Genomic DNA, 12490 nt, shown 5'->3' with positions numbered 1-12490 from the left:
ATTCATTTATAAATTACAAATTATTTTAAACTTATAATTATTATAGCTTACAATTTATATCATCAAAGTTTCAAAAGTTTCCAAATTTTTTATATTCAGAGCAAATTATTTTGAAAATTCAAAAAAATATAAGGACACAAAGGGAAAAATTACTCATGATTCTATTCCTTAACTTTTCCTTTAATTTATGTGCTTTGTGGTCTCTTTCTCAGGTAACCTGGCCCAGACAAGAGCTAGGACAACAGTGGCCTCGAGATCTTTGCCTCCACATTTCAGTGCTGGGAAAGCCAAGGTGAGTAACAGATTTGCACCAAATATGATCTGGACTGGCAGGTACTATTGACCCAGGGATAATCCAAGAGTGGGCAGCATTAGTTCCCTTCATGCAGCCCACTGCCTGGGCAGTTTAGTAGAGAGATCAAAGGCATTTAGGAAATCAGAGTTTAGGAAATTGGAAACATCATGGAATCCTTACAATCCTGATTCTCAGAAAGAGCACTTAAGAACAATGCTGCCTGAAAATAAAGAAAAGATAAAGCCTTTCTCTGAAACTACCAGCAAGCTAGTGGACCAAATCGAATCAGGAGGAAAGAAACCATGAGTGGTTCCTGTTGCTCTGCTTTGCCCCCTGAAAAATGACTTGTACACTCATGTGTGCAAAGGGGTTATTAGAAGGGTGAAAAAATATCCAGCTGTAAAAATGTCTTTAACTGTTCTATCCTTTCAGCTAAAGTTTAGCAAGAGACTTAAGGACTGCTTGGTTAATTTCATTGTAAGTGCTAACATGGAAACACAATGACCTTCAAGGTATTGATGTAAAAACTGGTCACATCAGCTGAGTGCGACAGCTCACACCTGTAATCTCAGTACTTTGGGAGGCTGAGGTGGGCAGATCGCAAAGTCAAGAGATTGAGACCATCCTGGTCGATACAGTGAAATACCATCTCTACGAAAAATACAAAAAAATCAGCTGGGCATGGTGATGCGTGCCTGTATTCCCAGCTACTTGGGAGGTTGGGGCAGGAAGATCGCTTGAACCTGGGAGGCGGAGGTTGCAGTGAGCTGAGATCGCACCATTGCACTCCAGCCTGGTGACAGAGTGAGACTCCATCTCAAAAAACAAAACACAGTGAAAAACTGGTCCACATCTCTGTATTTTCTTATCTTTTGCTTTATACTGAAAATTTATTTGATAAAGAATAAACAATTTGGCCACACATTAATACTGTTGAATAATTTTCCAAAATTGGTACAGATATGCATATTTATACTTACTTTAGTTGAGAATAAAAGACTTATTTGCTTAGAGTAGGAACTTAAATCATTTTTTGTAAACAATAATTTTTTTCTTTTTAGAGATAGTCTCACTCTGTTGCCCAGGCTGGAGTGCAGTGGTGCGATCTTGGCTCACTGCAACCTCTACCTCCAGTGTTCAAGCAATTCTCCTGCCTCAGCCTCCTGAGTAGCTGGGACTACAGGCACATGCCATTATGCCCGGCTAGTTTTTTGTATTTTAGTAGAGACGGGGTTACACCATGTTGCCCAGGCTGGTTTCAAACTCCTGAGCTTGGGCAATCTGTCTGCCTCAGCCTCCCAAAATGCTGGGATTACAGACATGAGCCACTGCGCCCAGCCGTTAACAATAATTTTTACACCAATATTGGTATTATAATTCATTGTAATACCCTACATTTCACCCTTACTACTTGAAGGCAAGATATTAGAACTATCTGGGGCTCTAAAAGAGATTTAGACAGGAGTTTCAGTGGTTCTGAGGGCCTATTGATATCACATGTAAAATTTTATCTGTATTTAATACAGTTGTTTCTCATTATTTGTGAAAGTTGTGCTCTGTAAAGTTGCTGCAAACTCTGAATCAGCAAATATTGAACCATTGCTTCTAGGGGAAAATACAGGGTCAATACTCAGGTCACACTATTTTTGTGAAATGATCAGTGCATAACCTCATTTTACATGTGTTTCTGTTTAAAGACACCTTATTTAATATATATTTCTTCTAAATAATTATAGTCAGTATTTTAAAGTATAATACAGTGTGTCAATTGCAGCATTTCTGTCATTGAACTCACAACTAACAGCACTGTAACACATGCCTGAACAATAACAAGTATTTTCTCCATGAGGCATATCACAACCTTCTTATGCTTAGAACACTGGACAGCACTACCCTTGTGGGGATACATTTGGTTTTTTTTTAGACAAGAGTCTCACTCTATTGCCCAGATTGGAGTGTAGTGGCATTATCAGAGCTCATTATAACCTGGAATTTCTGGCTTCAAGGATCCTTCCACCTCAGCTTCCAAAATAGTTAGGATACCACACCTGGCTACTTTTTTAAAAAATTTCTGTAGAGATGAGGTCTTGCTGTGTTGTTCATGCTGGTCTTGAACTCCTGGCCTAAAGTGATCCTTCTGCCTTGGCCTCCCAAAGTGCTGGGATTGCAGGTGTGAGCCACCACACCCAGCCTGGGTTGATAGGGGCAGCATTTTAAACAGCAAAATTACCAAGAGAAACCACAAAACTGCAAAAAAATATGTATATATATGGATACTTGTTTATAGTGTGAGAGCTGAAACAAGAAGGCAAAGCATCGTCCTCTTTGACCTCAGCTGGAAATGTGTGCATCAGGGGACTGAGCTTTTCTGTGAATGACCATGAAAGCATTGCAGCTATTGACTTTGGGTTACACATAAATTTTAGCAAGCAGACAAATCCTCAGATAATGACGATGGACTGTCTGTGTGGGTTGTTTTGGAGTTGCTGGCTTCCATCAGTTCTAAAAGGGATTATGACACAGAGACATTAAAGAACTCCATGTAATTTTTCCTGTCAACTTCCTCTCCTTCCCTCTGTTTGATTTTTGACTACTGGACTAAGGCATATCCCCTGCCTTCCACACCCATAGTACCCATAGTACCCATGGTACCAGCACAGTGTGGCCTCCCTCCCTGTACTGTCTACCATGGCTCAGACCCTGCCCACATGAAAAGGGTGTGGCATCTATTTATATCATTAAAATAATAATAATGTCTATGGGTCTGATGAAACTGACTAAAGATTTGTATTTACTTAGAAAATGAGTTGAAATTTCTAATAATTAAGATATCAAAAATATGAAATACAATAATAGCAATAACAAATGAAACAAAACCAACTCCAGTTACTGTCTGACTTATCCAAGATAAAATTAAATGGAAGTGGCCCTGGATAAAGCTGGGCTCTATACGCAGGGAAAAGTAATATTGTTTCCTCGCCCATCAAAAGGTTTATGGCTGACATTTCTATAACAAAAAAACAGATTAATAAGAGAAAAGCACACAAAGTTATTTGATGTAAGTTCTAGATGACATGAGAGCCATCAGAAATGAAGACCCAAAGAAAAAGGGAAATCTGTGTATTTTTATGGTCAGATGTGCAGAATTATAACAGAAAAGCAAAAGGGTATGATTTAATGGTCATAAATTGGGGCTTACTTAGCAATGACTATTTGCTCAGATTCTTCTTGGTGTCCCTATCTGACATTTCTTACCTCTGGATATAGGTCAGGACGTCTGTCACTTGAGGGTCTTCAGGGGAGAAGGGAGGGAGAATGGCAGAGAGTGACCTTCTGAGGCATTATGACCTGCTTCAGAGAAGAGCTGTGGGAATGTGAGAGTGGCCGTCCTGCTTCTGCTGTTTAAATGCCAAAGTTCCATGTTTGGGGATAGTATGTACTTAATTCTGTCAGTTCCAATACGTGGAGCAGCACTGCACAGAGCCAGTTTTCAATGTGTCTTGCTTTCTTTTTTTTTTTTTTAAGACAAGGTTTCACCATGTTGGCCAGGCTGGTCTCAAGCTCCTGACCTCAAGAGATCCTCCCACCTTGGCCTCCCAAAGTGCTGGGATTACTGGCATAAGCCACCACACTGGCCAACACTCTAAGTTTTTATTTTATTTATTTATTTATTTATTTATAAAGAAAGAGAGAAAGAAAAAAAGAATAATAAAAAAAAGAATAAAGAAGAGGAAGAAAGAGAAAGAGGAAGAGGGAGAGAGAATGGGGGTATTGCTTTATTGCCTGGGCTAGAATGCAATCTAAATATGGGTATGCCTATAATTGTCTTAATAATGGAGACATGAAAGAAAATGAGGAAAGAGAATAACAAACAAGGAGCTAAACAATATTTCATTTAAACTTCTAAGTTGATATGATGTGGTACTGATAAGAGTGTATATTTTGTGTATTTAAAGTGGAGAGTTCTATAAATGTTAATTAAGTTTACTTGTTCTAGATCTGAGTTCAAATCCTGGATATCGTTGTTAATTTTCTGTCTCATTGATCTGTCTGATATTAATGTTGAAGTCTCCCACTACTATTGTGTGGGAATCTAAGTCTCTTTATAAGTCTTATGTATCTGGGTATTCCTGTATTGGGTGCGTATATATTTAGGATCTTTAGCTCTTCTTGTTGTTGCATTGATCCTTTTATCATTATATAATGTCCTTCTTTGTTTCTTTTGATCTTTGTTGCTTTAAAGACTATTTTATCAGAGGCAAAAATTGTAACTTCTGCTTTTTGTTTATTTATTTATTTTTGCTCTCCGTTTGGTTGGTAAATCTTTCTTCATCCCTTTGCTTTGAGTCTTTGTGTATCCTTGCGTGTGAGATGGGTCTGGATGCAGCATACCGATGGGTTTTGGTTTTTTATCCAGTTAGCCTGTCTGTCTTTGGATTGGGGGATTTAGTCAATTTAAATTTGGAATTAATAATGATATATGTGAGTTTAATACTGCCATTTAATGCTAGCTGGCTGTTTTGCCCATTAGTTGGTGTAAATTCTTCATTATATTGATGCTCTTTACTTTTTAGTATTTTTTAGAAAGGCTGATACTATTTGTTCCTTTCTATGTGTAGTGGTTCTTTCAGAAGCTCTTGTAAAGCAGGCCTGGTGGTAATGAAATCTCTGAGTGCTTGCTTGTTCACAAAAAATTTTATTTTTCCTTCACTTGTGAAGCTTAGTTTGGCTGGATGTGAAATTCTTGGTTGAAATTTCTTTTCTTTAAGGATGTTGAATATTGGCCCCCACTCTCTTCTGGCTTGTAGGGTTTCTGCTGAGAGATCTGCTGTAAGTCTGATAGGCTTCCCTTTATGGGTAACCTGACCTTTCTCTCTGGCTGCCCTTAGTATTTTCTCCTTCATTTCAACCCTGGTGAATCTGACGATTATGTGCCTTGGGGTTGCTCTTCTTGAGGAATATCTTGTGGTGTTCTCTGTATTGTCCTGCCTTGCTAGGTTGGGAAATTTTCCTGAATAATATCCTGAAGCATATTTTCCAGCTTGGATTCATTCTCTTCATCACATTCAGGTACACCTATCAAATGTAGATTAGGTCTTTTCACATAGTCTCATATTTCTTGGAGACTTCACTTGTTCCTTTTTATCCTTTTTTCTCTAATCTTGTCTTCTTGTTTTATTTCATTGAGTTAGTCTTCGACCTCTGATATCCTTTCTTCTGCTTGATCAATTCGGCTGTTAAAACTTGTGCATACTTCATGAAGTTCTCGTATTGTGTTTTTCAGCTCCATCAGTTCACTTATATTCCTCTCTAAATTGTGTATTCTTGTTAACATTTCATCAAACCTTTTTTCAAAGTTTTTAGTTTCTTTGAATTGGGTTAGAACAAGTTCTTTTAATTCACAGAAGTTTCTTATTATCCATATTTTGAAGCCTGCTTCAGTTAATGCAACACACTCGTTCTCCATCAAGCCTTGTTCCGTTGCTGATGAGGAACTGTGATCCCCTGTAGAGGGAGAGGCATTCTGATTTTGGGTATTCTCAGCCTTTTTTAGCTGTTTTCTTCCCTTTGTTGTAGATTTATCCATCTGTGGTCTTTATAATTACCGTCTTTGTAATTGGGTTTCCGAGTGGACGTCCAACTTGTTGATTCTCAGTGCCGAAATATGAGCAACCCACTACGCCGACTAAAACAGCGGCATTAAGATTGATGGTACTTTTCTGACTCTGCACCAAGAACCAACGTTCCAAGGCACTGGCAAAACTGCCTCGCTGGTCAGAAGAGTCACGCTGGTGACCCATGGGGCTCCTCCGCTGGGAATCTTCTGGTGCATGAGCAACTAGAATTCATCTGAAAGTGTGACGTCCTCTCGTTCTCTGTGCTTTCACTGGGAGCTACAATCCTGAGTTGCTAGTGATTGGCCATCTTGGATCTCTCTCCGTGTCTTGCTTTCTAGTTAGTACTCTAAAGACATTTGAGATCAGTGGTAATATAGGAGTTTTTTTCTTCTTCTTAAGGGATAGATATATCACTTGATAGCAAGAAAATTTCTTCTAAAACAGTTTTGTCAAGAAGATAATAAATACGAGCACTTCTGAGGCTTCAGGATGCAAATAGTGAGCACTTACTGAGAACAGGAGGAAATTCTTCAGTTTTCATTTATTGCCAAAATCTAGATGGTTTATCAGCTTTTTTTTGGAATTTATGTCTTTATCCAAGAGTAAATATAGTTGAAAAATGAGGCAAATCTTTTTAATAATATCATGCTTTCAGACTTTCATTTTACAAGTTGTATCAAACCACATCAGGTGGTGTAAACACTCAGTGGGTTTACCTTGCCCACTGCCTAGATGGAGCCAATTGATCAAGACAGAGGAATTGTAATAGAGAAAGAGTAATTCACACAGAGCTGGCTGTGCAGGAGGCCAGTTTTATTATTACTCAAATCAATCTCCTCAAGCATTCAAGGGTTAGAGTTTTGAAGGATACTTTGGTCGTAGGGGGCAAGTGAATCCGGAGTTCTGATTGGTGAGGTCAGAGATGAAATAGTAGGGAGTTGAAGCTGTCCTCTTGCACTGAGTCAGTTCCTGGGTGGGGGCCACAAGACCAGATGAGTCAGATTATTGATCTGGGTGGTGCCACCTGAACCATGAAGTCCAGGGTCTGCGAAATATCTCAAGCACTGATCTTAGGTCTTATGCTAGTAATGTTACCCCCAGGAGCAATTTGGGGAAGTTTAGAATCTTGCAGCCTCCAGCTGCTTGACTGAGATTTCTAATCTTGTGGCTAATTTTTAGTCTTACAACAGCAGTCTAGTCCCCAGGCAGGAAGGGGGTTTGTTTTGGGGAAGGGCTATTATTGTCTTTGTTTCAAAGCTAAATGATAAACTAAGTTCTTCCTAAAGTTACTTCAGCCTACACCCAGAAATGAACAAGGAGAGCTTGGAGATTAGAAGCAAGATGGAGTCAGTTACGTTAGATCTCTTTCACTGTAACAGTTGTCTCAGATTGCAAAGGTCGTTTCAGTCCCTTCCTTTGAGTTTTGTAACACCTTATTCTTAAGGTGTGGGCTATGAAGATAGACAAATGACGAAGACCACTCTAATATCTTCCTGCTGAACAGGCGGTTAGTGAGGGTAGGTGTTGACCCCAAGGTAAGAGGAGTGAAACTGCTTTGCTGCTGTCTGCATGTACTCACAGGTGCTTGGCTGGGGTTTCAAGGCATATATGACAAGAGTGTTAGTATTCGCATCTGTAGTTTTAATGCAGCATTTATAGAACAGATAAATAATGCGATCTAGGATAAGGAGTGCAATTTCAAGTTTTAAAAGTAAATATTTGAAAGCATTAGTTTGGGGACTTGTAGCCCACAAATAATTTAGAATTTGGCTCAAATTGCAGAAAATAATAAAAACTGAAGAACAACTAACAACAGGTATGCTATAGTTTTTTTTTTTGAAGTATAATTTTTCTCTCACTAGTCCCCAATTTTATTAAAGATAAATAATAGTAGGTCAAATTTACTTGCAATATAAATTTTAGTCTTATTATGCTTGGCTTGATTATTTGCATAAAGTCCAGTAGAAACAATTATTTGCCATATAGGCTCTTTTAAAATTGGCTTTGCTGAAACTTTGTTCTATAAGGAATCTCAGATTATACTTTTAAAGCCTTGAATCCCACCCACAGATTTATCTATGCCTGTAAATACCTATATGAGTTGGGTGAATTTTCCTCCTCTGCAGGTTTTAAGATGACTTGGTGCTCTTGGGCCTGTCAGAAAGTGACATTCTTTAATTTATTATAGGTCAGGAACCCTGTACAGGGACTGTATAAACAAGGTATGAGGTTAGCTTTACCAAGGGGTGTTTATTGGCTCTTTAAGTCAACTTTGATTATTTAAAGAAAGCATGCCATTCCAGTCAAAGCCTTGGTAAAATAACCAGTTTCTCCAGTTGTGTCCTGTTAAAAAAGAAAAGAGATTCTTAATTGCACTTATACACAAAACTAGACTGCCATAAGTTTTGAATACTCACAAATAGTTTCTAAATTCTAGGGAAATCAGGTAGAGAAAATGCAATATCCTCCAAATTTCATTCATGGGAGTATACTTTACTCAATTGCTAAATGTTCTAGATAGCGCGAAAGAAAAGTTTTCTTGACTCTGAAAAAAAAAAAAAGGGATTAGCAATGTTTAACATAAGAGCTCTCCATGAGAGTCCTAGAAATTTGTTTTTCTTCCTCCTCTATTCCAGTAACACAATTTCTAAAGTTTATCAGAAACCTGCATTCAAGAGAACACATCAGAGTCCCATATCTGTTTATAAACTGCCTTCTGAAAAGGATCAAAACAAGACAATTGCCTGTGGATGACAACAGTCTTAGGACAGTCACTATTAAAGCTACAATTGACTAGGAATTTTGGCTACTTCTGTGACATACAACAATTTTACATAGCAATTAAAAGGCTTGATATTATACATTAAATTATATCAGAATTATGGAAGCTTCCTATAATTTTGAAACACATACAAATAACATATTTATACAAATGCAGCCCAAGGAAAGCCAAACATCATTTCTTATTTGACAATGTTTCCTGTGTGACTTTTGTATCAAATTAGCCAAAATACATCATTTTTGCACTTTAGGGGACCTAATGTCTGAAAGATTAATTAGGTCAGAAAAAGACATACTTTATAATTTGATTTTGGAAAGTGTGTCAGATATCAAAAGTTTACAACACTGGATATCACTAAATAGGATCCCAGGTTATCATAAGGCATTCATTTAGCCAAAATGATAACTTAGAAATTTTAAAAAAGAAAAGTCATTGACTCTTACAGAGAGGAAACTCAGCTTTCTAGACAACAGGATGCAGTGAAGACAGCATGAGGCCAATTGAATCTGTCTCTTCTCTCTCCCTCTCTTTTTTTCTGTAGTTTACTCAAAAGGCAAACAAGATTTTTTTTATTGTCTCTTAATATTACATAAAAATCTTTTCAAAAGAGAAAACCAAATTTCACATTTACTTTAGGGCATCTTTAATGCTAAAGCTAATTTTTAATAACATTTTATAAATTTATGTTGTTTTAATTAGTTTGGCCACAAGGTAAGATTTTTGTAAACTGCTTATAACTTTTTACAATTTTCTGCTAAACAGATCAATTCTCTAAAAGAAAACCCTGTTATTCAGACACATGGACCCAGGTTCTGGCTCCACATCAGTGTGCTTTTATTTTAATGTTCGATCTACAGAAAAATACTAAATAATTCCCTTCAAATCCTGGCCAACTTGCTTCTTCTCACAGAACTTCCTTTACGAGATCAATCCTTCACAAACCTTTCCAACTTGCTTAAACCTTCGGTTTTGTCCTTTTACTCTTTTAGGTTAAGACAATCTTTAAAACCCTCTGAACCAGACAAAATTGCATTCCCTTTAACAAAAACCATATTCCCATGCCTTCTTATATTCTCTCACCAACACTACATTCTACTTCCTTTCTATACCTTGCAATCTTGCATATAGAACTCTTTTTCCTATGGACTCAAGTACATGTTACACTGCTAACTTTCAGCATTTTTCATTTTTGATGAAAAGCCTGATAAGTAAATGATCTTAATATGTACTAGCTGTGGAGCCTAGGACACCAGACAGAAGTACAAATAAGGTTTGATTCTTCTTAGCACAGCAAGGGGACATGGCTTATACCACATGTCCCCAGGTCTTATCTAGAACTTAATGGCTCCAAAGTAGGTAAGTCAAACAGTTTTCAAAAGTCAAAGAAGCAGTTTAAAAGCATTCAGCAAACCTAATATCTGACCTCATTTAGAATAAATGTCTAGACCAAATGTGGAAATTTTGAAGACATTTTTATTTTACTAATAATCTTTAAAATTCTCTTTATTTCCAAAACATTGCTAAAGTCATGTGAACAAAAAAAATGCATTAAGTTTTCTATTTTTCTGACAAAATCTTTGATTTAAGCATTTATTTTTAACCCAGTTGTTCAGAGCTCTTTCATATATAAACATCATACAAACAGATATAAATATACAGAGAGAAGAAGGTCCAATAGTTGTCAAGATTTTTGTCAGTTTTTAAGTTTCTTAATTGGATTATTGGCTTCAGAATGGAACCCTTGGAGGAACAGGGTCAGGAAAGCTTGCAGTTTCTAGGGCCTAATAAGCAGGCACAGCTGGAAGGGAAAAACAGATCCCCAAAATTAAGGTTCCCATTTTTACATCACATACTGGATCCCCCAAAAGAGGGAAATGCTGTGGGAGAAGAGAGTGCAATGCTTTTACTGTGCATTGTATTTTAATCAGCCCACCCCCCATGGGAGTCTCATCTCTCAGTTGGAGGTGGGGATGTTTCCATACCTTCCAGGTGGCCGAGCATGCTTCTCTAATCCAAGCATGCGAAGAGCCAAGTGTCCCTCCATAGCAGCCAGTATGCTTTAAAAGTATATTTCCTGCCTGATTGCTATACACCAAGGCTAAAATCTTTCCCATAATGCAAAGTAATTTCTGATACCCCCAAAAGTCAAAAAAAAGGTGAGGTTGCATGATGTAAAACCAAACAGAGCCTTAGATTTTGAGAGATCTGTCTGTTTTCAATTCCTGGGGTTCCATGAGGAAAATAAGCTTTTTTTCCCTCCAGAATGGGGTCTATGGTGCCACCTCTGTTTTTCTCCAGCAGTCCCAGGCTGTTCAAAGTTCTTAGGTTCTCTCATGTGGGCATCAAGAGTGGCAAGAAGACAAAAGGGAGAAAAATAATTCTGTCAACTGAGAAGAAAAACCTTTTTCAGAAAAACATGATTCAACAAGAGGAAAAAGATAAAGCCCTTTTAAATATGTATAGCTTGGATATCCATTTTAATTTAAGCTGATAGAGTTCTTTTTTTTTTTTTTTTAAACTTTTTAAATCTCTTATTACCAGGCTTCAGCTAGGACAGCCAATATAGGCTTTTGAATTCTACCACAGGTAACCTCCCAGTGAAATTAATAAATTTTAACAAAGGTTATAACTTAACCATGGATTCATAAGGTGTCTCAAAGAGACAGTAAACAGTTTCTTTTCTTTACTTTTTTTCCCCCACAAGAGTTAGGATCTCCCCAAAAGTAATTCAGAAAAAGAGAAAATATTAAGACAGGAAATCAGAAGCAGTTGATGGCAGGGGAAAAAGTCAGTAAATGACAAAAAGTTACACAAATAACAAACCACAAAGGACTGATATCCTAAGCCAAGAATTCAACCCAGGATGCTATTGTCAAAAAAACAAAGCCTTAGCTATGGAGCCACAACATTGAGCAGTTCCTGTTGTTCTTCCCAAAAGAGGCCTAGAGTAGCCAATTTTGAGCTTGCAAAGGGTTTTAACTGCTTAAGGTAATTTTTATTAGCTATGACATGACCCCCAAATCCCTGTCCTCTGGATGGCAGAGACCAAGAGGAAGTATCCCCACATGGTCACAAGGCTAAGCTTTTAAGGGCATAAAACACGAAGAGAGAGAAACTTCATCTGGTATTGGTTTCAGGGGCCCACAGCAACATTTGTAACTGACTATCCTGCCAGGCTGGCTTGAAAAGTAGGCATTTAGGGGTCCAAAGCCTGCTTTCTATCTTGTGATACTGCCTCTCCATTGCAGAAAGACAAATTCTTAGCACAAAGTACACCAGATTTGCTGTAGCCTAGTAAGACTAGTGTCACAAATCCTTTTTTCTATTAATCAAACCTTTGCAGAAGAGGCAAACAGTGATGTTTACTATTTACATACACACATACACATATGAGAAAAAAAGAGAGAGAGAGAGAAAGAGAGAGAGAGAGAGCGCAAGCGCATGACCAGAAACCTAGCATACCTTTTTGCCAGCATACAAGGTTTCTGGGTTCCTTTTCTCTGCAACTTCCAGAAGAATGAAGCTGCTGTTGATAACCCTGTTCACTGCACCATACCTGTGGGGACCAAGCCCTGTTACAAAAGGAAATGATCACTTTCTGTTTTGTGGAGTCAAGGCAACAGCTTTCCAATTTTGCAAGATGCTGCCTGATGGGCTGCATGGGGAACCAAATTAACATTTTCCATCCCAGCTGAAGAAGCAAAATACCCATAACAAAACAGACACTAGTTACCTCAATATCGGCCTGACCTAATGAGGCTCAAACTTTCTCCCCTTCATTCCTGACATCTGTGA

The 12490-nt window shown here is 37.8% G+C and overlaps 1 protein-coding gene across 3 annotated transcripts in view; it reads left to right on the top strand.

Moving 5' to 3' along the window:
• MYO3B (myosin IIIB) overlaps positions 1–12490 on the top strand; it is a 512276-nt gene that overhangs the window by 286264 nt on the left and 213522 nt on the right. For all 3 annotated transcript variants that reach the window (XM_074399494.1, XM_074399493.1, XM_010352269.3), the window contains one exon: positions 213–292. In XM_074399494.1, coding sequence (XP_074255595.1) covers positions 213–292 — 80 coding nt within the window. The remainder of the gene's footprint in view (positions 1–212; positions 293–12490) is intronic.

Source organism: Saimiri boliviensis, chromosome 5 (genome assembly GCF_048565385.1).
Source record: "Saimiri boliviensis isolate mSaiBol1 chromosome 5, mSaiBol1.pri, whole genome shotgun sequence".
NCBI lineage: Eukaryota > Metazoa > Chordata > Mammalia > Primates > Cebidae > Saimiri > Saimiri boliviensis.
The sequence above is the reverse complement of the archived record's forward strand: the minus strand, read 5'-3'. Positions and strand labels throughout refer to the sequence as shown.